The sequence below is a fragment of the Pseudophryne corroboree genome, chromosome 7 (assembly GCF_028390025.1).
Source record: "Pseudophryne corroboree isolate aPseCor3 chromosome 7, aPseCor3.hap2, whole genome shotgun sequence".
Classification (NCBI taxonomy): Eukaryota; Metazoa; Chordata; class Amphibia; order Anura; family Myobatrachidae; genus Pseudophryne; species Pseudophryne corroboree.
In genome coordinates this window covers 115,136,872-115,162,192 of record NC_086450.1, presented here as the reverse complement: position 1 = coordinate 115,162,192, position 25,321 = coordinate 115,136,872, and the positions used below count along the sequence as shown (strand labels likewise).

Here is a 25,321-nt window from a genome sequence, read left to right as displayed (position 1 = left end):
TCCAATATCGAGGGTCCATATTTCTAGTCAACCCGGTGACGATTGAAAATAGAACGGAGCGGAGGAGGGATCCGGAAAAAGGAAAGGAGAGAGGGTAGATCAGATGTTCAAGGGGTTAGGTTGGGCTAAAGTGTGGAGGAGGTACCATGAGGTAGATTGAAAGCATTTGTCAATGGCTTGTTTAGTGTGTAGGGGGAGTGTCAAAATGTATGTGTCCCAGCATTGGAACAAGGCAGGGGTGAGCCTCTCCTTATGGATAGAGGCCTCCAGCCAGTCCATGGTGAATAGAAAAAATAATCTAGAGGTCACCATCGAAAGATTAGGGGGTATGTTGTGGATCCATTGTTGTAGGATTGCCTTCCTGCCAGCCGCAGATAATATCATAAGTAGTTTTTTGTTAGACCTGGGGATGTCTGGCTGGTCAGTCAAACACCCAAACAATGCCCAAGAAACAGTGCAACTAAAGGATATGCCTAAGGAGGTGGTTCCATAATGATGTACCTCATGCCAAAACTGTGATACTAGAGCGCAGTCCCAGAAGCAATGGAAGAGGTCGGCCCCCTCCATTGAGCATTTAGTGCATTTGCTGTCTTCTGAGATGCCCATCAAGAATCGGCGTTTAGGTGAGATGTATGCCCTATGGAGCATTTTATAGGCCATCTCTTGATAGGAGCTTGCAGGGATAAGTTTTAGGGTGAGTTGAAAGTGATTTAGGAGGGATTCAGGGGTTACCGTTGAAATGTGGGAGGACCATTGGGACAGCTCTGGAAGGTCCGTGTCAGGGATGAGTTCATGACGAATACGTGTATAGATGGTTGATATAGAGTAGCATGTTGATTGGAGTAATGTATCTAGAGAGTTAAGAAAGTCACTCCCCGTCAGTTTAGAAAGTACATTTTTAAGATAATGTATTGCCTGGAAGTAGGCAAACTCGTGGTGAGGGGGCAGGCCATATTTTTCTCGTGCCTCCGCGAAAGACAGCGGGACACGGGAGGTATTAAGCAAGTTGCGTAGGTTGCGGATACCAAGAGAGTGCCAGGCAATGAAGGGTTGCAGAGCCTCTCCTTCCTGAAACTCCAGGTTGCCTATAAGGGGCATCGAGAGTGAGTACAGGTGTTGAAGTTTGAGAGATTTCCACGCCATTTGCCACGCCTGTATTATGGGGAGTAGTAATGAATTAGTGGTGATATGTAGCGCCAACTTGGAGGGTTTGGCATGAAGAAGATAACTGAGAGATAAGGGGGCGCAAAGTTGAGAGTCTAGGCTGGAGTCCGTGTAGTAATTATTGTCTCCAAGCCAGTCCATAGCAATACAGAGGAGGCAAGCAAGATTGTATTGTTTAACATCAGGTAGATTGATTCCTCCTCTGGGTACCGTCTGGGACAATTTTTTCATGCTAATCCTTGGACGTTTGCCAGCCCAGATGTATCTGGAGATAGAGGTATTCAGAGAAGATATATCCGACTTGGATAATAGAAGGGGGGTCATCTGTAGAACATAAAGGAGTTTTGGGAAGCTGGCCATCTTAAATAGGTTACATCTCCCTAGCATGTTAAGGGGGAGGGATTGCCAGAGACCAAGTTCGGTTCTAATCTTATGGAGGACCGGGGTGATATTAAGCCTATACAGGTGGCAGGGGTGGGTAGGGAGTGCAACGCCTAGATAGGTAATATGTGTATTCGCCCATTTAAAGGGAAAAGTAGTCCCCCAACCCAATCTCGCCTGTCCGTATATGGCTAGTGCCTCCGACTTACTGTAATTAATGGAAAACCCTGCAAAAGAGGAGAAACGATCAATCACAGTAATCAGCTGTGGGATCGTACGGTGAGGGTCTGACATAAAAAGGAGGAGGTCATCCGCGAATGCCACCACCCGTAATTCCTGTGTACCCACCTCGATGCCCCCATAGTTTTGGTGTAGCAGAATGTGGCGTATAAGAGGTTCTAGTGCTAGATCAAAAAGGAGAGGGGATAAGGGGCATCCTTGTCTAGTGCCTCTTTCCAACGTGAAGGGTGGAGATGTCACATTGTTGACTAAGACCTGTGCCACTGGGTTATTGTACAAGGTCTGTACCAAGTTGCAAAACGCTGCGCCGAATCCCTGGTGGGCGAGTACTCGGGATAGGTGAGGCCAGGCAATTTTATCAAACGCCTTCTCTGCGTCCAGATTCACAATGATGTTGTTTTTGGCCTGATTGAAGCGGGTATGAGATATCGCAGTCAGGGCCGCCCGCACTCCTCGTGTGGATTGTCTACCCTTGACAAACCCCATCTGCGCGGGTGAGATAAGGCGGGGTAGGTAGGCTTGCAACCTATTAGCTATGATTTTGGTCAATATTTTAAAGTCCTGATTGAGGAGTGAAATGGGGCGATATGACCCTACTTGGGCAGGATCTTTACCCGGTTTTGCGAGTACTATAAGCTTGGCTTCGTTAAAACGAAGGGGAGTCTCTCCTGTTGTTAGGATGTGGTTATATAATCGTGTTAATGTAGGGAGTATGGCCCTCATTCCGAGTCGTTCGCTCGGTATTTTTCATCGCATCGCAGTGAAATTCCGCTTAGTACGCATGCGCAATATTCGCACTGCGACTGCGCCAAGTAATTTTACAATGGAGATAGTATTTTTACTCACGGCTTTTTCATCGCTCCGGCGATCGTAGTGTGATTGACAGGAAATGGGTGTTACTGGGCGGAAACACGGCGTTTTCGGGGCGTGTGGATAAAAACGCTACCGTTTCCGGAAAAAACGCAGGAGTGGCCGGAGAAACGGGGGAGTGTCTGGGCGAACGCTGGGTGTGTTTATGACGTCAAACCAGGAACGACAAGCACTGAACTGATCGCAGATGCCGAGTAAGTCTGAAGCTACTCTGAAACTGCTAAGTAGTTTGTAATCGCAATATTGCGAATACATCGGTCGCAATTTTAAGAAGCTAAGATACACTCCCAGTAGGCGTAGGCTTAGCCTGAGCAACTCTGCTAAATTCGCCTTGCGAGCGATCAACTCGGAATGAGGGCCTATATCGGCATCCAGCATCTTATAAAATTCGGCACTGAAGCCGTCAGGGCCAGGGCTCTTTCCATTGGGTAAGGACTTAATGGTGGCCCGTACCTCATCATCAGTTATGGGAGCATCTAGCGAGTCTCTTTCCTCCATTTCCAGCCTTGGTAACTGCGCCTCAACCAGGAATAGCTGACCATCAGTTGCGTTATCAATGTCGGCAGTATATAAGGATTTATAGAATCTCATAAAGGCCGAGCAAATGTCAGTGGGATCAGAAAGAACACCTCCAGAGCTGTGCAACGAGTTAACCCATGTTTTGTTTCGGGGCCCCCTAACCAAGTTGGCCAATAGTCTTCCAGACTTGTTTCCCCACCTATGGAATCTATTTCTGCCGTAATCATAGCTGATCTGGGCCTGTTCGGTGAGAAAGGTATCATAGATTTGTTTTGCCATGAGGTACGTTTCTCTATGAGTAGGATTGTCGCATTGTTTGTAAGTGCAATATGCGAGTGTGAGAGCCGCGCTAAGTTCCTGCAATTTGGTGTTGAATTTCTTACGCTTAGAATTAACATAGGAAATAATATGGCCTCGAAGGACTGCCTTAGAGGCCCCCCAAAAGAGTGGAGTGTTAGATGCTTGATCCAGGTTGTCAGTAGTATAATTATGCCAGGAATGTTTGAGATGTAATAAGAAATCTTCTGAGTGTATGAGATATGCTGGGAATCTCCAACATTTAGAAATGTTCTGGGGTAGGGATAAATGTAGGGACAGGGTGATGGGAGCGTGGTCTGAAATAATGATGTCCTTGATTGAGGTGTGGGTGACTTTAAAGAAGAGGTGTTTAGACAGGAATAGATAGTCAATGCGGGAGTGAGTAGAGTGTGGGTGTGAATAAAAAGAATAATCCCGTTGAAGGGGATGGTGTGTACGCCAAGGATCTAGTAAGGTAAGTTGAGAGCAAAGAGAGGAAAGTAGAGTAGAAGAGGATCCGGGTTTTTTGGTACTCACCCCCGACCTGTCCATGGATGGATCAACGACCGTGTTGAAATCTCCCCCTAGGATTAAATTTTTTCCGCCCCAGGACAGAACTCTCTGAAGGATATCTGCAAAGAAGAGATTGTTAGATCCAGTGGGTGCATATAAATTCAAAAAGGTGTATATTACATTGTCAATGGAGATATCTAGGAGGATAAATCTGCCCTCTGGGTCAATATATTTTTTACGGATGGAGAATTGGAGATTTCTATGAAAGAGGATGGCAACCCCTCTGGTTTTATTGGTGTAAGGAGCAGATATACATTCCCCAATCCAGGGGGCTTTTAATGACACAGGGGAATCATGCACCCAGTGTGTTTCTTGTAGGAACACGACTTGGGGGGACAAGCGAGAGAGGTGGGCAGCCACCTTCTTGCGTTTAATGGGGCTGTTGAGACCCTCCACATTCCAAGAAACTATATTAAAATCTAAAAGTGGGGTTGTCACCGGAGTTGAGGTCTGAGTGGTAGCATGGGTAGCTATGCTATCCTACCCCCGTAGATGGAAAGCAGAATATCAAAATCGTATAGGTGAAATGGTGCCCCCCCCCCCGTCCCAATGAGCAAGGAGGGGCCAACCTATGGAGAATCGAGACACATTATCCCAGCAGGCAGAACGAACAAACAAACAAACAGACAAAAACATTAAACTAACAAATATGAAACAATGGGAGGTGGAGCCTCCGGCATGCGCAAATAGCATGCCTATATCATATCCCGAACACTGTGTGACCTGTTAATCAAGACAAGTATAAAGATATGCAATCGTTAAGTAATGGTGAACAGTCAAGTGTCAGGGTGTGCAAAATGGGCCTTTGCCGCCATCGGATCATCAAAAAAGCATGGTTTCCCATTGACAAAGACCCGAAGACGGGCAGGGTATAATAGTGAGAACTTGACGTTATCTTCAAATAGTCGCTTGCATATCGGAGCGAATTCTGCGCTTGTTGGCGACATGGGTGGAGAAGTCCTGGAAGATAAGCAGCCTTTCACCCTTATAGAGGAGACTCTCTGACTTGCGGTAGTGATCTAAAAGCTTGGCTTTATCCGCGTAGTTTAGAATCCGCAGGATAACAGGTCTAGGGCGTCCGGCTGAGTCTCTGCGTTCAGGGCCGATCCTATGTGCCCTTTCAATGGCTAACGATGAGCCCTGAAGAGCCATACCTAATTTATCAGGTAGCCAGTTGGATAAAAGGTCCAGCAGTGCATGGCCCCTTATCGACTCAGGTATGCCCACCACCCTCAGGTTATTTCGACGGCTCCGATTCTCCAAGTCATCGAGTTTATCAGCAAGACCTTTAATTTCTGCGGTCTGGGACTGTATGGTAGATTGTGCGGCTTGTAGGTCGTCCTCCAATGTTGAGACCCTCTGTTCAACTTCATCTAGGCGACCACTGTGTTGAGTTAGCTGGGCTAAGGTGGAGTCAATGGCTTCTTTGATGCCCGCCAGTTTTTCGTCTAGGAGAGGTCCGAGAACCGCAGCAATGTCAGTGGGTTTCATCTTAGGCTGTTTAGTAGTCGTAGTGTTAGTACGTTTTCTTTGGGAACGGGATCGGGTGGTGGAGTCAGAAGAATTTCTGTGGGACGTGTCCTCGCGTGTGCCTGAGATAAGACTAGTTGAGGACATTGGAGTGGACACCAGGAACTTTTCCATATGAGGTCGCAGAGATAGATATGTAAAATAGAGATAAAGTAGGGTGCAGAGAGTGATTCAATGAGGGTCACATCAGCGTAGGGGAGATCTTGGAAAGTTACATTGCTATGAAGATAGCCGGCATGTCAGGTCGTTACGGGGCTGATTCACAAGAAGTAACGTGTTAGCGGTGTCGCCATGTGACACTCCGGAATGTCACAGCCGCGTGATGTATATGTCGAAAGGCTTGAGGTGACGTGGTAAGAGCTAGACATCCACTTCAGTGAGTCTACAGGACACAGCAGATTACGACAGGGTAGTTGAGGTATCACATCGGTTATTGCAAGATGATATACAATGATGATTCCCCTCCGGTTGTCAGATAGGAGACCTGTGGACAGGCAGGATTATAGGAATAAATGTATAGCAGCTGCAAATCCAGAAGCAACCACCAGAGGGAGCTCCTGTTACAGCCTATCTCCAGCTATGAAGCAGGATGGGTGCCATGCCAACCTCAAGATGGCCGCCGCCAATCGATGAGACCAGGTCCCTCCGGAGCTCTCCCGGCCTTTATCTCTCGTCAGCGGGGTGGGGGAGCTGTCAAACGGGGGCATGAGAGGTGGGGGGCGGATGTCAGGCGCCCGTAGAGGCCGGGGATCGGCGAGGCAGCGCAGAAGATGGAGTTTCAGGCGGTGACAACCCCAAGATGGCCGCCGGCCGCCCGTTCTATGTGTCCCGGCCGCTGTCTCCCGCAGGCCGCCCGGTCCCCGGTCCTTGGTGGGGCTTTAGGGGTTTGCTGTGCAGGGTGTCCGACCTCCAGATAGCTGATCAGGTGGAGGGAAATGCCTGTGCAACCGCCGCTCCGGGCCCGGTGGCTCCCCGTCTTCACTCCAAAATCGAGGCCCCGGCTTCAGGGACAGAGGTAGGCCGCAATCCGCAGGGGGCAGCGCAGGGCCCCCCCGATTCCGCAGCCTCGACCTCTGAATGTAAGGTGGCTTAGCAGGGCTTAGGGGTCTGTATAGTTATATAGATGCCCTCAAATCTGGGCCAGGGGGTTCTTTTTAAAAGATTGCTGGCTGGAGCTCTGCAAGATCCTGACCTCCCTTGATGCCAGCTAGGCCACGCCCCGTGATTTTTTTTTTTAAAAGTGGCAATCATTTACATGGCAGAATCAACCATGCTTTACCATGTAAATGATTGCCTCTTTGAAAAAACAGGAAAACTCTCACAAAATCTCTCACTTTCTGATTCTCACACTCTGTTACATAGCACCCATAGTGTAAGTCAGGGAAATAAATAATAGGTATAAAGTAATTATAGAGACATGAGTCAATGTTAGTTTTGCATTCACATACAATAATACTCCGTAGACGTGCCTGAACAGCTGATAACATCACTATTATGTTTATAAGTAAACACTGATCGATTTGGCAAGAGCAAATAGCCCTGTAGCCAAAAGTCGCCAATTGTTGCTATATTATAAAATCAAGTGAAGCATAATGAAATGTTAAGTGAATGTTAACATAAAAAAACCAAACCTGTGTTTAAACTAATAAGTATACTTATATTGGGAATGATTTGTATTTAGTGATATAATACATTAAAGAGTAGATAATATATTATAATGTAAAACTATGTCAGGGTTATATTTATATATGAAAACAGTAGAAATACAGAACTTGCACGGAAATAAAGGAGACCTGTAACTGACACCGCAACCCTATACCAGAACTGAAATCCCCCCACACCCACTGACCACTAGCTGCAACCTCTGCCATGTATAACTGGAAGTGCAAGTGAGAAGTTACAAAGATATAGGAAACAAATGTATTAATATTATGAAACAAGGGGCATCCTGTAATTCCATTTGTAAAGTACAAATAAAATGCAGAAGTTGCATACTTTTGTAATTATATTATTTGCTACTCACAAAGGTGCTAATATTACGGCCTTAACTCTAACACTAACTATTTAACCCTTGGAGCACCTTGCGCTACCTATAAATTGAACAAACTGCTATTTGTATACCACTGTAATTCTTATACCCAGTCAGGGACATAACTATGGGTGGGCAAGTAGTGCTGCTGCCCAGGGCCTAGGGGGCGGAGCCAATGCCATTCAGAGTGAGAATGCCTGAAGCATCCTTAGGCTGCTCCAGTCACTGCTGCAGGGTTCTTAGAGCTAAATTAGCAGGCGATCAGCTCCTTCTGGGTGCGGAATATCCCCCTGCCAGTGTTAACCTGGTACATGAAGGGCCCACTGGGGAAATGCAGTGCTAGGGGCCCATGCTTAGAGGCTTGGCTAACCACTAGTGCATGGTCTGGGCCCCTTGTTATCTAAATATATACTTAATACTGCTATTGCATGCACCCCCACCCTCATTTTCTGCCAGTCTTCCAACCCCTGGTGCCTCTTTGCCACTGTCAACTCCCTCCTCTGCCCACCCCCACCTTGTCTCCCTCCTCACTGTCTGCTCTTGACTTTGCCACTTATTTCACATCCAAGATTGACTCCATACATCAGGACATCACATACCCACCAGGCCATCTGCAACCAGCCACCTGCCACCTCCTATCCCTTACCACCCCTCCCCAACCATCTCACTGACTCGACATCTTTCTCCCATGTATCTGGTGAGGAAGTAATTGCCCTTATCCATTCCCCACCACCACCTCACCACTTGACCCTATCCCCTCCTGCCTCTTCCACTACCACTCTCCTTCTGCCTGTTCCCATGTTGCCCACCTTCTCAATCTCTTCCTCTCATCAGGCACTGTTCCCGCTACCCTCTCCAACTACCGACCCAGCTCTCTCCTGCCTTTTGCCTCCAAACTCCTTGGTCATATTGTCTACAATCACCTTAGTGCCTTTCTCTCCTTCCACTTACTGCTTGACCCTTTCCAGTCTGGCTTCTGTTTTCTCCACTCCACTGAAACTGCTCTCACAAAAGTATAAAATGACCTCCATGCTGCCAAATCTAAGGGCCACTACTCTCTGCTTATTTTACTTGACCTCTCTGCTGCTTTTAACACTGTGGACCCTATCTCCTTCTGCAAATCCTTCACTCCCTTGATCCGCATAATATTGCCCTCTCCTGGCTGTTCTATCTCTCTGACCATTCCTTCTCTGTCTCCTCTCATGACCCCCCCCCCCCAACTTCCACTAACCGTAGGTGGCCCCCAAGGTTCTGCTCTTGGTCCTCTCCTTTTCTGTCTCTATATGTCCTCTTTATGTGAACTCATTAGAACTTTTAACTTCCAATATCATCTCTATGCGGATAATACTCAAATCTACCTTTCCTCCACTGACCTCTCCCATGCTCCCCTCACTCGTATCTCCAGCTGTCTCGTTGCTATCGTTTCTTGGATGTCCCAGCGCCTTCTTAAACTTAACATGTCTAATATTAAGCTGATCATCTTCCCATCCTCCCGCACAACCTCACCTCCCACAATTTCATTATCTATTGATGGCACTTCTATCTCCTCTAGCCCCCAAGTGTCTTGGAGTTATCCTTGACTCCTCGCTCTCCTTCAAACCACACATTCAGCTGTCCACTGGAAGTGATCTCCACTACTTGCTGTCTGCTGGCTGATTTACCGCTTGTCCTCCGCTGTGAGGTATGGACTGTGCAAACCAAACGGTTATCATAGACGGCTAAGTAGTCATCCAGCTGCATTTGTGATTATCATATCAAGGAGACGGCCGGCTGCTTCCAAGCAGGGCTGGAAGCATATGTTACAAACTGTAAGTAAGTCTGCAGTCGTTACAATATAACAACATTACCACGTGTGATACATCACTAAAGGAACCATGAATATGTATTCTTAGGAACCAGCATATATGTAATTATATGAGACTGCAGGTTAATACTAACCTACTAATTTTATAGTGAATACTTTCCAGCAGAACTTAATTTAAACCACAACACTGGGACGCCAGTATTATGGTTTTTTAATTACCCGGGAGAGTTGCTGTTTTAACTACTCAGTTTAAGTTTCATTTTTATGCATGCTAATTAACTATTCTAACAAATATATCTGAAGCTTGCAAGCTTATAGATTATTGATTTTTATGTATGTTTTATATGTATGTTTCATATATGGTTTTTGAGTTTTTGATTAAATATTTTATTGTATACTGAGTGTCACTGAGTCAATCCGTTCTGACAGATCGCACACCTTCATTTTATTTATAAGCAAATTCCAAGTGTTAAAGCGCAGAGTGATCCCTTCCTCTTTTTTTCCACTATTGTTTCAGCATAGCAAGCTGTTTTACTCTGCAGCTTAAAACATTATATGATATTCAATTTATTAGATAAGCGCCGGAACAGAACAGTCTGTGACTTAGGTCCCAGACTGCTCATTTTTGTTGTACCTCTCACAAACTTGCCATTTTCATCTCAAAAATATTTCCAGGATCAGACCTATTCTCACCCAGGATGCTACCAAGACCATTATCCACTCACTGGTCATTTCCAGACTGGACTACTGTAATCTCCTCCTAACTGCATCCCTGATAAATGCCTCTCTCCACTCCAATATATCCTCAATGCTGCAGCCCGGCTCATCTTCCTCACCAAATGTATTACATCCAACTCCCCTCTCCTAAAAGCCCTTCACTGGCTTCCCTTCCCTTTCAGAATGCAATTCAAACTTCTCACACTCACCTACAAAGGCTTCACCCACTCCTCTCCCATTTACATCTCTGGCATTATCTCCCTCTACAATCCCACCCATCATTTTGGCTTCACTAATGCACATTGCCTCTCCTGCCTACTAATTACTTACTCCCACTCCTACCTTTCCAGATTTCTCATGTGCTGCTCCCTTTCTCTGGAATTCTCTACCTCTCCCCATCTGACTCTCCACCTCTCTACAAAACTTCAAACAGACTCTGAAGACCCATTTCTTCACCAAACTCAGCCTAATCTTATCCTAACCCTCTATTCCTCGCTCACTGTCTAAACCCATCTCTTTCACCCCTGTCTTTCTGCCCCTCCCCTTTTGAATATAAGGTCTCATGAGCAGGACCCTCAACCATCATGTGCTTATCCTTCTCCTACTTAAACCATCTTCAACGGCACCAAATCCCACGGTTTTCTGCACCCTGAAACTTATGTCAGTGTCGTCTGCTGCTGTAGCTATGTTTATTTACCCTGTATTTGTTCTATATTATCTTCAACTGTAAGTCACTATTTTCCTGTTTTGATGATTTTGTTTATGTACTCTGTAATTGGGCACTGCAGAACCTATATAAATAAAGGATAATAATAATAATAATAATAATAATAAATGATAATGTCCCAGATTAATAACAGCAATGCACTGTAGATAATACACCATAGTCCATTGTAGTATATGGTGACATATGCATGATGTATAACTCAAGTGCATAGTCTGGAACCTGATCAATAGAGGAGCGATCAACCTGTTTCTTTCGCACTGTAGGAGTAAGTCCTGGGCTACGCTCAGACTGCACAGACTGGAAAAATCGTTCAATGGTGAGTGAGTTGCGAACGGATTTGCAAATGTCCGCTGTATGGCGAAGTTTTCGCACGGAGTACGCATGCATTCGCACACTTGCACAGGGCAGGTTTTCACTCTCTATGGGTGGCGGCTATCTGTTCGCAGACCTCTGCAAAAACGCGGAGGAGCGATCAGGTCTGAATTAGCAATTTCTCTTAAACTCTCTGACAAACAAGATTAAGTGTACACACTGAGCTTTGTTACAAACGATCTGTACGACGAACGATCTGCTCTGCTGGGATTAAGGGGTTTGAGCTGTATGCATAATCGACTGACAACCTGCTTCCAACGACAATGGCTGCACGCATCGTTCATCGTTTGCTATGTACACACTAGAACGATTTGAACGATCTGAATAATTTGATCGTTCACAACCATCATTATCGCTCGTATCTATGAAAAATATCTTCTAGTGTGTATGGACCTTTAGTGTAATTCAACCTAAAAGACTTATGGGCTCTACACACTTGCTGATGTTTCCGATTTGGATGATGTTCGTTTTCAACGATTAACGACCATCGTCCAAATTTGCGTTTTATGCTAAATGAAGGAAAACCAACAATGAACGACCGTGGGGACGCGCATCGTTCATCGTTGGTTCCTACACACTAAATTACATGAACAATATATCTTTCACTTATGAGCGATATCGTTCATATCACCCGTTATATCGCCAAGTGTGTAGAGCCCATTATTGGCAAGTGCAGCATGTAAATAAAAAGTTCTCAAGGTGTGAGTTCAATGCTTTGGGCTTTCGAAAGCAACTACAAAAACCTAAAGTAATATCCTGTTTCAGTGTCAGTGTTGCAATAAAACGAGCAGCTTGTTAGTACAGAATGAATAAAAACAAATAGATACTGTGTTAGTTAGGGAAGTAAGTTTGCATAGACGTAAAAAGCTTATATGGTCTATACTAGGAGCTGACATTATGTAAATTAATTTACCTGCTACTGGTGACCACTCCTTGTTGTGTCATCATAACATATTATTTGCAATAATTATATGCTATATATAAAGCTACTAGCCACTTCCTCAAACACCAGACGGAAGCTGCCTGTTGAGAGAACTTGTCTTCTGAATTCTTTCTAACAACATGTAAGTATTAACGTCTCAAAGATTATTTCAACATGTAACTATGGGGGACATGTACTAAGCAGTTATAAGAGTGGAGAAGTGAGCCAGTGGAGAAGTTGCCCATGGCAACCAATCAGCACTGAAGTAACTTCTACAATTTGCATACTATAAAATTATACAGAGCTGCTGATTGGTTCATGGGGCAACTTCTCCACTGGCTCACTTCTCCGCTCTTATCACTGCTTAGTAAATGTCCCCCTATGTCTGTGACCGTATTATGGTATTGTACAGAAAACTGATCATGCTTACCCACAATTAATATGTTGATTTTTAAAGTTTCTCGTTGCAAGTGGATGAAAATATATTGTACACCTGGTATCCGGATGATAGGTCGACATTGAAAAGGTTGACAGTCAAGAGGTCAACCCCAAATGGTCATCATGCATAAGGTCGACAAGTATAAAAGGTCATCATGTAAAAAGGTAGACAGTACAAAAGGATGACAGGTTTAAAAGGTCAACATGACAACGGTCGACTCACATACTGTATGGTCGACACAAGTTTTGTTTTTAAATCACTTTTTTTTCAACTTTATCATACTTTACCATCCACGTGGACTACGATTGGGAATAGTAACCTGTGTCAAGTGCAGAGCAGAGCAAGGCACCTTACCTGAAGCATGGTGAGCATAATGGTATACTAATGGGGGATTTTAGTAGGACAAAAGTGTAAATAAACCACCAGAAAAAAAAACTTGTGTCGACATGTATTGTGTAAACTTTTCCATGTCGATCTTTTTCACCCTGTCGACCTTTTCTTCTGTGTGAATGCTGACCTATTGACCCTGTTAACATTTTGACCTTGTCGACCTTTCCCATGTCAACCACTTGGAGTCGACCTATTGACTATAGAGCTTTTTTATGTAGATCTTTTAAACCAAACCATTACACCTATTCTAACTATAACACATGTTAGAAAACAATTTATAGACTTACAATCAAGACACAACATTTTATACAGAATGTTTTAATTATACTTTATTGGCCAACAAAAATTATATACATTGTATCTTTGGAAGTGCTGCAGAACAATTCTCCTGAGCACTGATTTACTAACAGTAAATGGTACCATACAACATGGTGCTTGTGCCGCTGGCATGCAGCTACCTACTTTTGCTGGATGGTCTCAATCCATTTCTTGATACATGGATACATTGGATTGACAAACATGGATTTTTAAGTGTTACTTCCCACTATACGTTGGATATAGTTATAGATCTATTAATCTACAGTCTCATATTATAGGGTCAAACCAATTGTAGGCAATGTTCTTGCCACCGTCTTGCTGGTGGCTATACATAGGCCTAGGGCTATGTCCAATGTGTATGGTAGGTTTCTACTCACCCAACTCTTCAGCCTCAGTTATTGCCTTGTCTAATCCAAGGGATGTGGGATATAAGGGATATTTCACATAAGTGAAGAACAATAGTTCCGTAGCATAAGCAAGACTAGACTATTTTGCTTTGTAGTCCATTTCCAACAGTTGCTGAGCTGGTAAACCATGTGATACTGCATTATATTGTAAGTGGAATTACATTAACAGATGCAAACCTGACATTTCATCAGTAATCTGCTTATGTGCTAAAACAATTTACTGTGTCCTTTCCCTTTTTGTCATAGGAGGCAGTAAAAGAAACACAACATGTTTTTATATGTGCTGCTTTGTGTGCCTCTCCTCTATTTCTGGTGGTGGAGAAGGGACAGCTTAAGAATCAGTAGCATTGAAGGCAGGCATGTACTGATCACTGGCTGTGACACTGGGTTCGGAAATCATGCTGCCCATACATTTGACAAGATGGGATTCAGAGTTCTAGCAACTTGTTTGACGGATTCTGGAGCAGCTGCTTTAAAACAGGAAACATCAGAAAGACTTAAATCAGTATGTTTGGATGTAACTGATGCTGACAGCGTAAGGAGAGTCGGAGAATGGGTGAAGAATGAAGTTGGGAATAAAGGTAAGTTAAACTTCTGAAGCCTAGAATACTGAAAGTCAGACTTCTAAAAATTTAAATTGCAGGGTAAATATTTTGCAGTTACAGGTTGAGTATCCCTTATCCAAAATGCTTGGGACCAGAGGTATTTTGGATATGGGATTTTTCTTTATTTTGGAATAATTGAATACCATAATGAGATATCATGGTGATGGGACCTAAATCTAAGCACAGAATACATTTATGTTACATATACACATTATACACACAGCCTGAAGGTAATTTTAGCCAATATTTTTTATAACTTTGTGTATTAAACAAAGTGTGTCTACAGTCACACAATTCATTTATGTTTCATATACACTTTATACACAGCCTGAAGGTCATTTAATACAATATTTTTAATAACTTTGTGTATTAAACAAAGCTTGTGTACATTGAGCCATCAAAAAACAAAGGTTTCACTATCTCACTCTCACTCAAAAAAGTCTGTATTTTGGAATATTCCGTATTTCGGAATATTTGGATATGGGATACTCAACCTGTACTGGTACATTTCAAGCTGACAATGCCAACACAAGCATCAAGTGCTGCCCTGCAACAATCATTTACACAACTCAAAAAATGCTACCTGAAAAAGAAAGATACTCTGTAACATAAGCACTATATATGGTGCATGGTTTGACAGTCTACAAAGAAATTCATAAACACGTCTCATACTGACAGGTCTGAGGTGTGATGTGGGAAATCACTTCCAACTCCTTCAGCATAACACTTCCACTCTTTCTGTTATAACAGGTTCTCTTTTGGGTGATCTTTAAATGTATGCAAGCAGAGCATTCAGTATTAGAAGTGATCAGGCCATATAAAGGCATCAGTCACAATTATCCTTTTGCCCGTTAACTGGGCCTTTTTACCCCTAGTTACTGTGGAACTTAAACCAGACATACAGTACAAATATCAGGCTTACTAAAGAGACCTGGGCTTAAGGCAGTGCGGTCAGGTGAGGTAGAGCCTCTCCTGTCATACTCCAGTATACTCCAGACAGAGTTTTGACTATAAAAATGATAAGAAAAATACAAAGAAGGTATCATAAATATATTTTTTAGTACTAAACTCTGGAATATACTTGAGTATGACAGATGAGGCACTACCTCCCCTGCCTAATTTATCCGCACATCTCATCACCAAATTTCCAGCAGTATACAGTATACTGCTGCACCTTTGTATAATGCCCCCATGTACCCTCGGATTCATATACTATATGTGCATAAATCTGCTTCTGATACTAGCCAGTGCCTCCCTAGCCATTTACCTCACAGCATAAAACTGGTTTAAGATTATTAGGCCAAGCTTTGGTTAGGGTTTGGGCTAAAGTAAAGTCTAGATGCTCAGATTCAGGCACAGTCTCCTCTTCCTCACAGTGAATTTTTTCAATACCTCCAACTTCAATACTTTCACTCCAAGGTTAATGCCTCTCTGTCCTGTAGACCTTTTACCACTCTCGAAAGTGTATGTATGAGACACTCTTCCATGAAAGGTCTCACTTCTGACCTCTATTCCTTGCTGCTACGAAGCTCTGCTCCCCGCTGAGATCACAGGGAATTCGCTTGGGAGAGAGATATGGATATCACTTTGGATGAAGAGGAATGGGGGGAGATATGGGGTCAGGGCCGGTGCTAGGGTGTTCGGCGCCCTCCTGAAAAATATAAATTTGCGCCCTCCCATACTTTACATGTAGGGCCGGGGGGGTTACCATGGCCTCTTTGGCCCCTGAGCTGCAGGAGATACGTGTAAGCCTATGGATGTGAACTCTCTGCCCACACTCACTCTGTGCAGCGCTAGTTACGGCCCTGCACACAGACAGTGCCGTAACTAGACATTTTACCGCTGTGTGCAAGAGAGGGAATCGGCACCCCCCCACCACACACACCTGCATGTAAAATAGGGGCAGTGCGCACCGCAGGCGCGCACAAAAAATATAGGGGTGTGGCTTCGCGGGGAAGGGGTGTGGCCACAAAATAATACCAATTCATATTACATATTATAGTAGTCTCCATTATTCAAACTATGCCGCACAGTAGCGCCACCACACCAGGTAGAGCCCATTTTACACATTACGGCCGACAGATTCCGCTTTTTACACATTACGGCAGACAGCGTCCCCCTTTTACACATTACGGCAGACAGCGTCCCCTTTTTACACATTACGGCGGACAGCGCACCCCTTTTTACACATTACGGCGGACAGCGTCCACTTTTTGCACATTACGGCGGACAGCGCCTCCCTTTTTACACATTACGGCAGCTAGCGTCCCCCTTTTTACACATTACGGCGGACAGCGCTCCCCTTTTTACACATTACGGCGGACAGCACTCCCCTTTTTACACATTACGGCGGACAGAGTCCCCTTTTTACACATTACGGCGGACAGCGCACCCCTTTTTACACATTACGGCGGACAGCGTCCACTTTTTGCACATTACAGCGGACAGCGCCTCCCTTTTTACACATTACGGCGGACAGAGTCCCCTTTTTACACATTACGGCGGACAGCGCTCCCCTTTATACACATTACGGCGGACAGCGCCCCCCTTTTTACACATTACGGCAGACAGCGTCCACTTAAATACAAACAAACACACACACACACACACACACACACACACACACACACACACACACTTTCTCTCTCACACTCTTTACATACCCTTACCACAATCTTGCTGGCCAGATCTTCCACAGTCTGCTAGCCTGGTCCATGTAGCTCCGCCCCCTTTGTCCGTGTAGCCCCGCCTCTTGGTCCGTGTAGCTCCGCCCCCTTTCGTCAGACAGAAAACACTCCTCTCCCTGTCACAGGGGACAGAGGAGAAGGAGTCATGCTGCCGGCGCTGCTGCGGCTGCCTGTCAGTGTGACAGGGCAGGCGCAGCAGCAGCAGGGGGGACAGGACGGCGCTTCAGCTGGGATGCAGAGCAGTGAAGGCGCCTCTCCTGCCCGGCGCCTACCTGCACTGCATCCCTTGCTGAGCGGCTAGCGCCGGGCCTGTATGGGGTAATGCATCCTCCAGCTCTGTCTGTGTTAAGATAAAAGAAAATGTGTATAAACTGTTATACCGTTGGTACTACGTACCTTCTCGCTTAAAAGCTCTGTATCCTGAAGATTCAGATAGATGTTGGAGGGGTTAGGTTGCACTACTGAATGGACCTATATGCATATTTGGTGGGCTTGCCCAAGACTAGCGCCTTTATGGAAAGAAATTGTTAGGCTCCTTTCGCTCCTATTTGATACTCCAGTTCCCCTAGACCCTAAATATCTCCTTCTACCTCTGGAACTCCTGACCTTAACTAAACATCAGAATAAGTTGTTACGTGGTGTCGCTTCTGCTACAACATACCAGATTGCAAAGGCCTGGAAACTGCCCTCCCCACCATCCCTACAATCGGTCATTGCTCACATTTGGTATGTCTATAGAATGGAATATATGACCAGTATCATTAAGCACTCCGCCAAAGTGTTCAATGCCGTTTGGGCACCTTGGCTGGCTTCTCAAAATGCCCCCTCCCCATTTTGTAGCTAGATGGGTTGTTTATCTGGTCAGGTTATATATCAATCTGCCTGGACCCCACCACTTTGACCCCTCTCCTTCTTTTCTATATCCCTTCTTGCTCCTGCTCTAGCTCTCTCTTTGTTCTCTGTCTCTCTTCTTATTGTCTCTTAATCCTCTTGGCCATGCTGTAGACCTGGAGGATTCTCTTTTTCTTTGCACTATCTCTGTTATTGGAAAAAAATGATTTACTCATGTACTGCTTGCTGTATTTTCTGTATGTATTTGTGTACCTTGCTATCTCTGTTGATATATGTCGTGCAGATATTGTATGTTACTGTAAGTCGGACAATAAATTCTTCTTAAAAAAAAAAGTAAAGTCTAGTATTCTTTAAAAAATATTTTGGGTCCTGTTAGTGAATTATGACAGGCTTATTTGCTGATTTTTTACAGTGGCCCCCAGCAGATGCAGAGGGGGGAGGTTCAGGTTGAAGGTTTGTAATTGGATCACCATACTACCACCTCCCATTTTGTGCAATGCATTGATAATGATTTTTTTGCAGCTTGGGATATGGCGAGGATGGCGTGACTCACGGAATGTTGCATGATTGAGTCCCCGTACCACCCACTTCTGTGTGGTAATGGTCAGATCAGAGAGGCTGATTTTTTTCCCTTTGGAGCCCAGGGGGTAAATTTACTAAAACAACAATTTTAATTGACTTTTATTGGTTCGAAAAACAATCTAAATCGATGCTGCGTTTCAGGGGCTGAATTGCACATTTACTGACATGTAAAAATAAAAATAAAAAAAACCTGCTAGTAAATGTGCGTTTTAGCCGTTGAATGCAACATCAATTTAGATCAATTTTAAATTGATTAAAAAATATATTAATGTAACCCTGATTAATGGGTTAAAGTGCCTCATCTGAGGTAAAAATTGCTGTAATTAAAGTGATATCTCTATATTGAGAGAAACAAATTAATGTATTAACACCTCAGAGGATTATAGATGTGTATATGTATATATATATATATATATATATGTATATATATATATTTATTTATGTGTGTGTGTGTGTGTGTGTGTGTGTGTGTACAGTATACTTTTTTTCCCAAATGTCATATTAATACTTTATTTAATTACACTTACTGATATGAACTATTAAAATGTATTTACTGTATATACGCAATGGTGGCAAGTGACTGGGGGAACATTCTAGCTACTCCTCTCTCTCCTAGCTGTCAATCACCCAGTGGGGTGATTGCCAGTGGGAGGGGCCTATGAACTATTAAAATGTATTTACTGTATATACACAATGGTGGCAAGTGACTGGGGGAACATTCTAGCTACTCCTCTCTCTCCTAGCTGTCAATCACCCAGTGGGGTGATTGCCAGTGGGAGGGGCCTGTCACCCAGTCCTATCACCCAGAGTGAGATGAAGTGATTGCCAGTGGGTGGGGCCTTACCTCACTGCAGCGGATAAAAGAGCTATCAGTTACAGCTGACAGCCAGACTGGCGTACCCTCCCTCCCATGCTCACTCTCGCCACCATGACCTGTGACACATTTCTGTAAACAACGGGCTGTAGACATGCTGCCAGGCACAGGAGGTGTGGGGTTGATGCCAGTGAGGGAGCCATGTCCTGCTGTAGGGGCTGCATGCTGCAGATGGTTTCCTGTAGGCAAAGCTATGACAGCTGGTGAAGGCTATGGCGAAAGTGGGTAGAGCCATCATCAAAAGTGGCGGAGCCAGCGCCAAAAGTGGCGGTGCTGCGGCAGTGATTGACAGCTGTGCAGAGCTCTCCACACAGCAGGGCTGATGGCAATAGAACTCCTTCCTGACCTGCTACCATTGAGGAGGAGTACAACCTTGGGACTTGGCTGTGGTGAGAAAAGTTCCCCCATGCACGCACACAGCATACTTGGGCAGAGCAGTAAGGAGGGGGAGCAGCTTGGAGACTCAGGCAGTCGATTTGCGTAAGAGAGAGGAAGACAGCAGGGTGATGTCTGTGGTTGCACACCTCACCTTTTCAGACACAGCAGCAGCACAGGGGGCAAGAGTGTGCAGAATCACATTGAGGGAGATTGCAGTCAGCTACTGTGAGGGGTGTGTGGCCTCAGAAGCCTACAATCTATGGAGCTGCAGATGGTGTGAGCTATACAATCCAATGACACCCTACACATACACAGCCCAGGGTAGAAATCGGGGGGAGTGACAATTGGGAGGCGGAGCTTATTAAGATGCACATACAAAACTGTTAGCCATATACTTCCCTTATGTGCCCTGTAAGGCTGACTGAGAAAGGCATAGACTGATGGGAGTAATAGTGGTGAATGGTATACCTTCACTACATACAGTAGCACCAGCAGGGCCGTATTTTCATATGGGCTCAATGGGCTCTTGCCCAAGGGCCCCAGGAATATAAGGGCCCTAGGCTGATAGCTGAGGATCCCCTCTTTCCAGGTGTACCAGATTTTTTAAAATCGACCCTGTGGAACCGGAGATATCTGACTTGAAAGCAGTGGTCCCCAACCAAGCCTGTTAATTGTTCTTCCCAGCCAGATATCTCGGGTTTTGTCTGACTTAGAGAATTTCTGAGGGTATACTCCAAAATATGGGACTCTCCCCTGTCAGTGGACACTGGCAGCTTGTCTCTACTATGCCCAGAACCAGAGATAGCAGCCTTCCAGCAGCTGGTCCCTGCTCCAGCTCCACACGCCTAATATGCAGTTTTAGATTTTCGTTGGTGGATTGCTCTGGCTCCTGAACTCTTATCCCCAAGTTCCCAATACCTCCTGAAAGGTGGGGCTCTCTAGTTTTTTACCCCATTCAATGCTAAGAAATATATTTTCAGGAACTTGAGATATCTGCAGTCAAGCAAGCTGCCCTCCCACCGGAAAATTATAAATATTAAGCCCACTCCACTATACGCCCATCCCCTACGTATTAAACACCCCCTACCACCCTGGAAGTCATGTACCAGGGCTTCTTCATTCAGCCCAATGCCCCCTTCTACAGTTTAGCCCCATCTGTGCAGTAAAGGAGTAATTAGCAGAAAGTACTGCTCCAGGTCCTACATGCTGGAACACCCGCGGGACATCAAAGCTGCCGCTGATAGCACACCCCCCCACACACACACACCCCTACCGCTGGAGGATGGGTGGGGGCCCAGTGCATTGCTGTGCCCAGGGGCCTACACTGCTGTTAAGACGGCACTGAGCACCAGCTGCACAGCTTAATATTATACCAATGCAGCACTTCACTGATATAACTGAACACAGCTTAAGGACAAAAGACTTGAGTCTGGGAAGGCTCACATTTTTTACTGGAAGCGGCTGATGTTATTAAAAGCCAATTGCTATGAACCATCCGGTATCTCCTCACTAAATGCTATAGAAGGTGAGGGATTCGCTTCCTCTTTATTGGTGTTTATGAACACATCCTTTAAATATAATTGAACAGCCTAGTTATTGTTATTCCGCTGCCATATTATTCAAAAGGGACATATATAACTAGACAATGGCCTAGTTACAGATTGACTTTTATGGAATAAAAGCTCACAAACTAATTACCTTTATTGGAGCGATTTAATCCGTCTTGAGCATCTGTTTAAACTCGCGAACTGAGACCATTCTGGAGTAAAGTCTAATTCTTACTGCTGATGTAACCAATTGGATCTTTCCCTATGGGAATAGCATCTATATATTTACACAAACCACTTAAGTGTCCCAGCTACAAGATTTTAAAAGGAAGGGCCCCAACGAGTGCACTTAGGTACAACAGTGACTAGTCATGTAGAGACCAGCTATTATACTGCAGTATAATTTAGAGTATGATTTAGAATATTCATAAGCTTTGTGACTATATGCAATTTGTGGTTAACCACTATAGTAGTGAAACGTGGAGAGAGGGTGAACAATCGGATTATCTATATTTAAACCTTTGCATGTATGTACTTTAATTGAATTGCTCAATAAAATTGTTACTGTTACTGACAATTCGTGAGGGTCGAAGGAGAGATGTCTGGCAGGAACTGAGATGCAGGTCTTGTCGAAGTCAGAAAATATTACAAAACACACATTACATACAAACACCACATAGGTGGCCTCCGTGTGCGTGCGTGTTCGGCTGTGCATGCACATATTCGCAAATTGTGTATGGTCGCTCCCGCGGTCCTGCGCGGTTTGAGCGTGGTATGAGTAATTACAGTGGAGTTTGTACTCTCATGGAAAAGCCACAAAGACATATCATAAATCTAATATATATATATATATATTGTATAAATCCCACACTGTCTGCTTTAACCTTTAAATAGCATGAAAATCAGTCACACATAAATTAAAACTCCCAGAGACTAAAATACAATGGCCTTATTTACACTAAGCTTTGAAATTCTATGAAGAAGGCAAACACCTCTGTTTACTGAAATAGCCAAGTTTCTATTTAAAACAATGAGTACTGAATTGTCATTGTCTCACCTGAAAGCAAAAACAAACAAAGAGACAATACCCAGGAACCGAAGCTGTTTAGAAAATCAATTAAAAATAACTAACCAAAACACAAGACCAGACAGTAAGAAATCTAAGATATTAACATTCATAGTCTAAAACTCATGGAGATGTAGGTGTTTATATATATATATATATATACTGTATATATATATAATTCCTAACAAATTGTAATAGCAGGAGTATGTGTATGTATGTATATATATATATATATATATATATATATGACAATACAGGATGAACCACAAAGTGGAACCAAAAGCACTCACCAGATTTCAAATAAAAAATTCAGCAAAAAGAATATTTAATGTAAATGGTAATCTCACAGTTCAAAGGTAATGTCCATATTTATCTGATGTTTCGGTCCAAACCAGGACCTTTGTCAAGGATTCACAGCTTTGTCAAACCAGTCAGCATCACAGCAAAGTCAATCTAATAGGTACTGGAGTCTGGAGATGATGTCTCACCGGCCCCTGTTAGGCCTGGCTATATAACAGGGGCCGGTGAGACATCATCTCCAGACTCCAGTACCTATTAGATTGACTTTGCTGTGATGCTGACTGGTTTGACAAAGCTGTGAATCCTTGACAAAGGTCCTGGTTTGGACCGAAACGTCGGATAAATATGGACATTACCTTTGAACTGTGAGATTACCATTTACATTAAATATTCATTTTGCTGAATTTTTGATTTGAAATCTGGTGAGTGCTATCTGTTCCACTTTGTGGTTCATCCTGTATTGTACTATGGGTCCCACCTCTGTGTGGGTCGGACTCTGATTGGCACCCCAGTAGTTGGCTGAGCTGTGTGAGAGTGCAGGGATTTTTGGTCTTATATATATATATGGATATGTGTGGATATATGTATATCTTGAGGATTGAAATAGATAATCATATCATGTGTGGGATCATATTGTTCAGAGTCACGTAAACATTAATCTGGTGGGAATAAGAACATTATTAAATATGACCTCATTAAGTCATTAATAATACCAGATTTATGTATGATTAATGTGATGGGTTTAACTGGTCATGGGGCGGGAACTCAGATGCAAACAACAGAAACCACATCTCAAGTCCTAGCCATCGCCCACTTCTTGAGCTGACCAATGGTCCCCGGTGCACAGGATATGTCCCACCCCCTAACCAATGGAAGAAGAGCACACAGTGTCTATTGTATTATGTTTTGATCTAGGGAATAAAGAGCGAGCTGCAGGCCAGGTCACTATCACAGACTCTAAATGCTATCTTCCTGATGAGCGGAGGACTGGTCCAGGTTGCGCTTGCGAATACTCTCACGTATGTACATTGACTGTAGCCATTATTCTGTTGTAGATTTATCTTGTTAGCCTTGTAGTGTATAATTTGTATTGTTATCCCCTTTCAAATAATCCACTGTGGCCTTAGAACCCAGCGGTTAACTACATATCGGTGTTGTGTCCTCATTTCCCTGCTAGGGTTTAAAGCGTATTTAACTGTATAAGGTTTAAGAGTGTATTGATAAGGTGTACGCACTGCGGGTACTTTATACCGTCAGCACTGTGTAAGGTTTAAGGTATAACATCATTGCAGTGCTTTGCTGCATAAAGGTTTAAAGTGTAACCATATCATTGCATTGTATCACTAACAAGGTTTAAAGTTTATCAACTGATTGTGTGCGCGCTGTGTGTACTTTGTACCCCCAGCGTGGCGTGTGTACGCTAAGTCCGTACAACGTACGGGACTCTGTACGCAAATAGCGTACAAAGTGCGTAGCGTGTATCTTAAGTATAGTGGCCACAGCGGCTCCATGGTAAGAGTGTGTTTATAGGTATAGCTTTATGGTTTAAGATAATATCGATATTATCAGTCTATATTCCAGTGTAAGTGTATTAAGCCTTGCTAATATTTCTCACATAGCTCCTCATTCAGGGTTTTATCTGGTAACAGGTCATTGTAGAGGCTTTCCCAAGTAGGCCCATAAATACTTTCCAATACTTGGGTGGAGGCACTAATAAAGGTACCCCTTTACGGGAGTTTAAGGGTAGGTACCCTTCAGACAACAGGGTGGTGGGCAACCTAGATTCCCTTTATGGGTTAAAGGGGGGTTACATATATTTAAACCAACTTTAAATAAATTTACCCCCAGGAGCTTTCCTCAACATTAGGAAGTGTCCCAAAAAATCTAAAAAAGTAGTCAGGTATGATGGTGGGCCTTTTTCCATGGTATACACAGTGTATATGGTATCTGGATGATAGATCGACAGTGTATTGGTCAACAGTCAATAGGTCGATGCCATATGGTCGACAATTACAAAAGATTGACAGATATAAAAGGTTGACAGTTGAAAGGTCAACAGGTACTAAAGGTCAATAGGTTCAAAAGGTTGACATGACAATGACCAACACAAATGGTCGACAAGTTATTTTTTTTTTTTTCACATTTTCTCAACATTTGCTAGATTCACTTTCCATATGGACATCTACTGTATTAGGTATAGTAACTGGTGCCAAGAAAACCGAGCCCATGAGTGCACACGCTTACACTGATGGTGGTCACATAACATGAAATATAGAAGATTTGGCCCAAGAAACATGTGTTGACCACTATCATATCAACCTTTTGAATCTGTCGACCTATCATTTGTTGACCTTTTGTACTTCTCAACCTAATGCATGTTGACCATTTTGTGTCGACCTAATGACTGCTGACCATAACATTGTTGATCCATTGATCCACATCCAGTGTATATACTGTATAAGCTAGAACAGATCTGATATACACAAGTTACCTCTAGTTTTACACTAAAAAAGTGCTATTATTATTGTTTATTTTTTACTGGTAAACCACTTACTGTTTATTTCCCAATTATTGCAAATGAAAATGTTAACTAGGTTTTTGTAAGTGTGAATTTAATTACATGATAGCAAACCCTAAAGGGGCCTTATTCTAATTTGGGACGTGAAGCCGCACTGCCCACTGTTTTACTGTCATCATTACTATCACCAGTGGCCATCCTGGGTGCAGGAGA

The 25,321-nt window shown here is 43.8% G+C and overlaps 1 protein-coding gene across 1 annotated transcript in view; it reads left to right on the top strand.

Annotated features, from left to right (window-relative positions):
- The first annotated feature begins 12,225 nt into the window (after nt 1-12,225).
- Nucleotides 12,226-25,321, top strand: part of DHRS9 (dehydrogenase/reductase 9) — a 32,708-nt gene continuing 19,612 nt past the window's right edge. The window contains exons 1-2 of the mRNA XM_063933574.1: nt 12,226-12,287; nt 13,946-14,280. Of these exons, the coding sequence (XP_063789644.1) occupies nt 13,968-14,280 (313 nt within the window). The 5' untranslated portion in view covers nt 12,226-12,287; nt 13,946-13,967. The remainder of the gene's footprint in view (nt 12,288-13,945; nt 14,281-25,321) is intronic.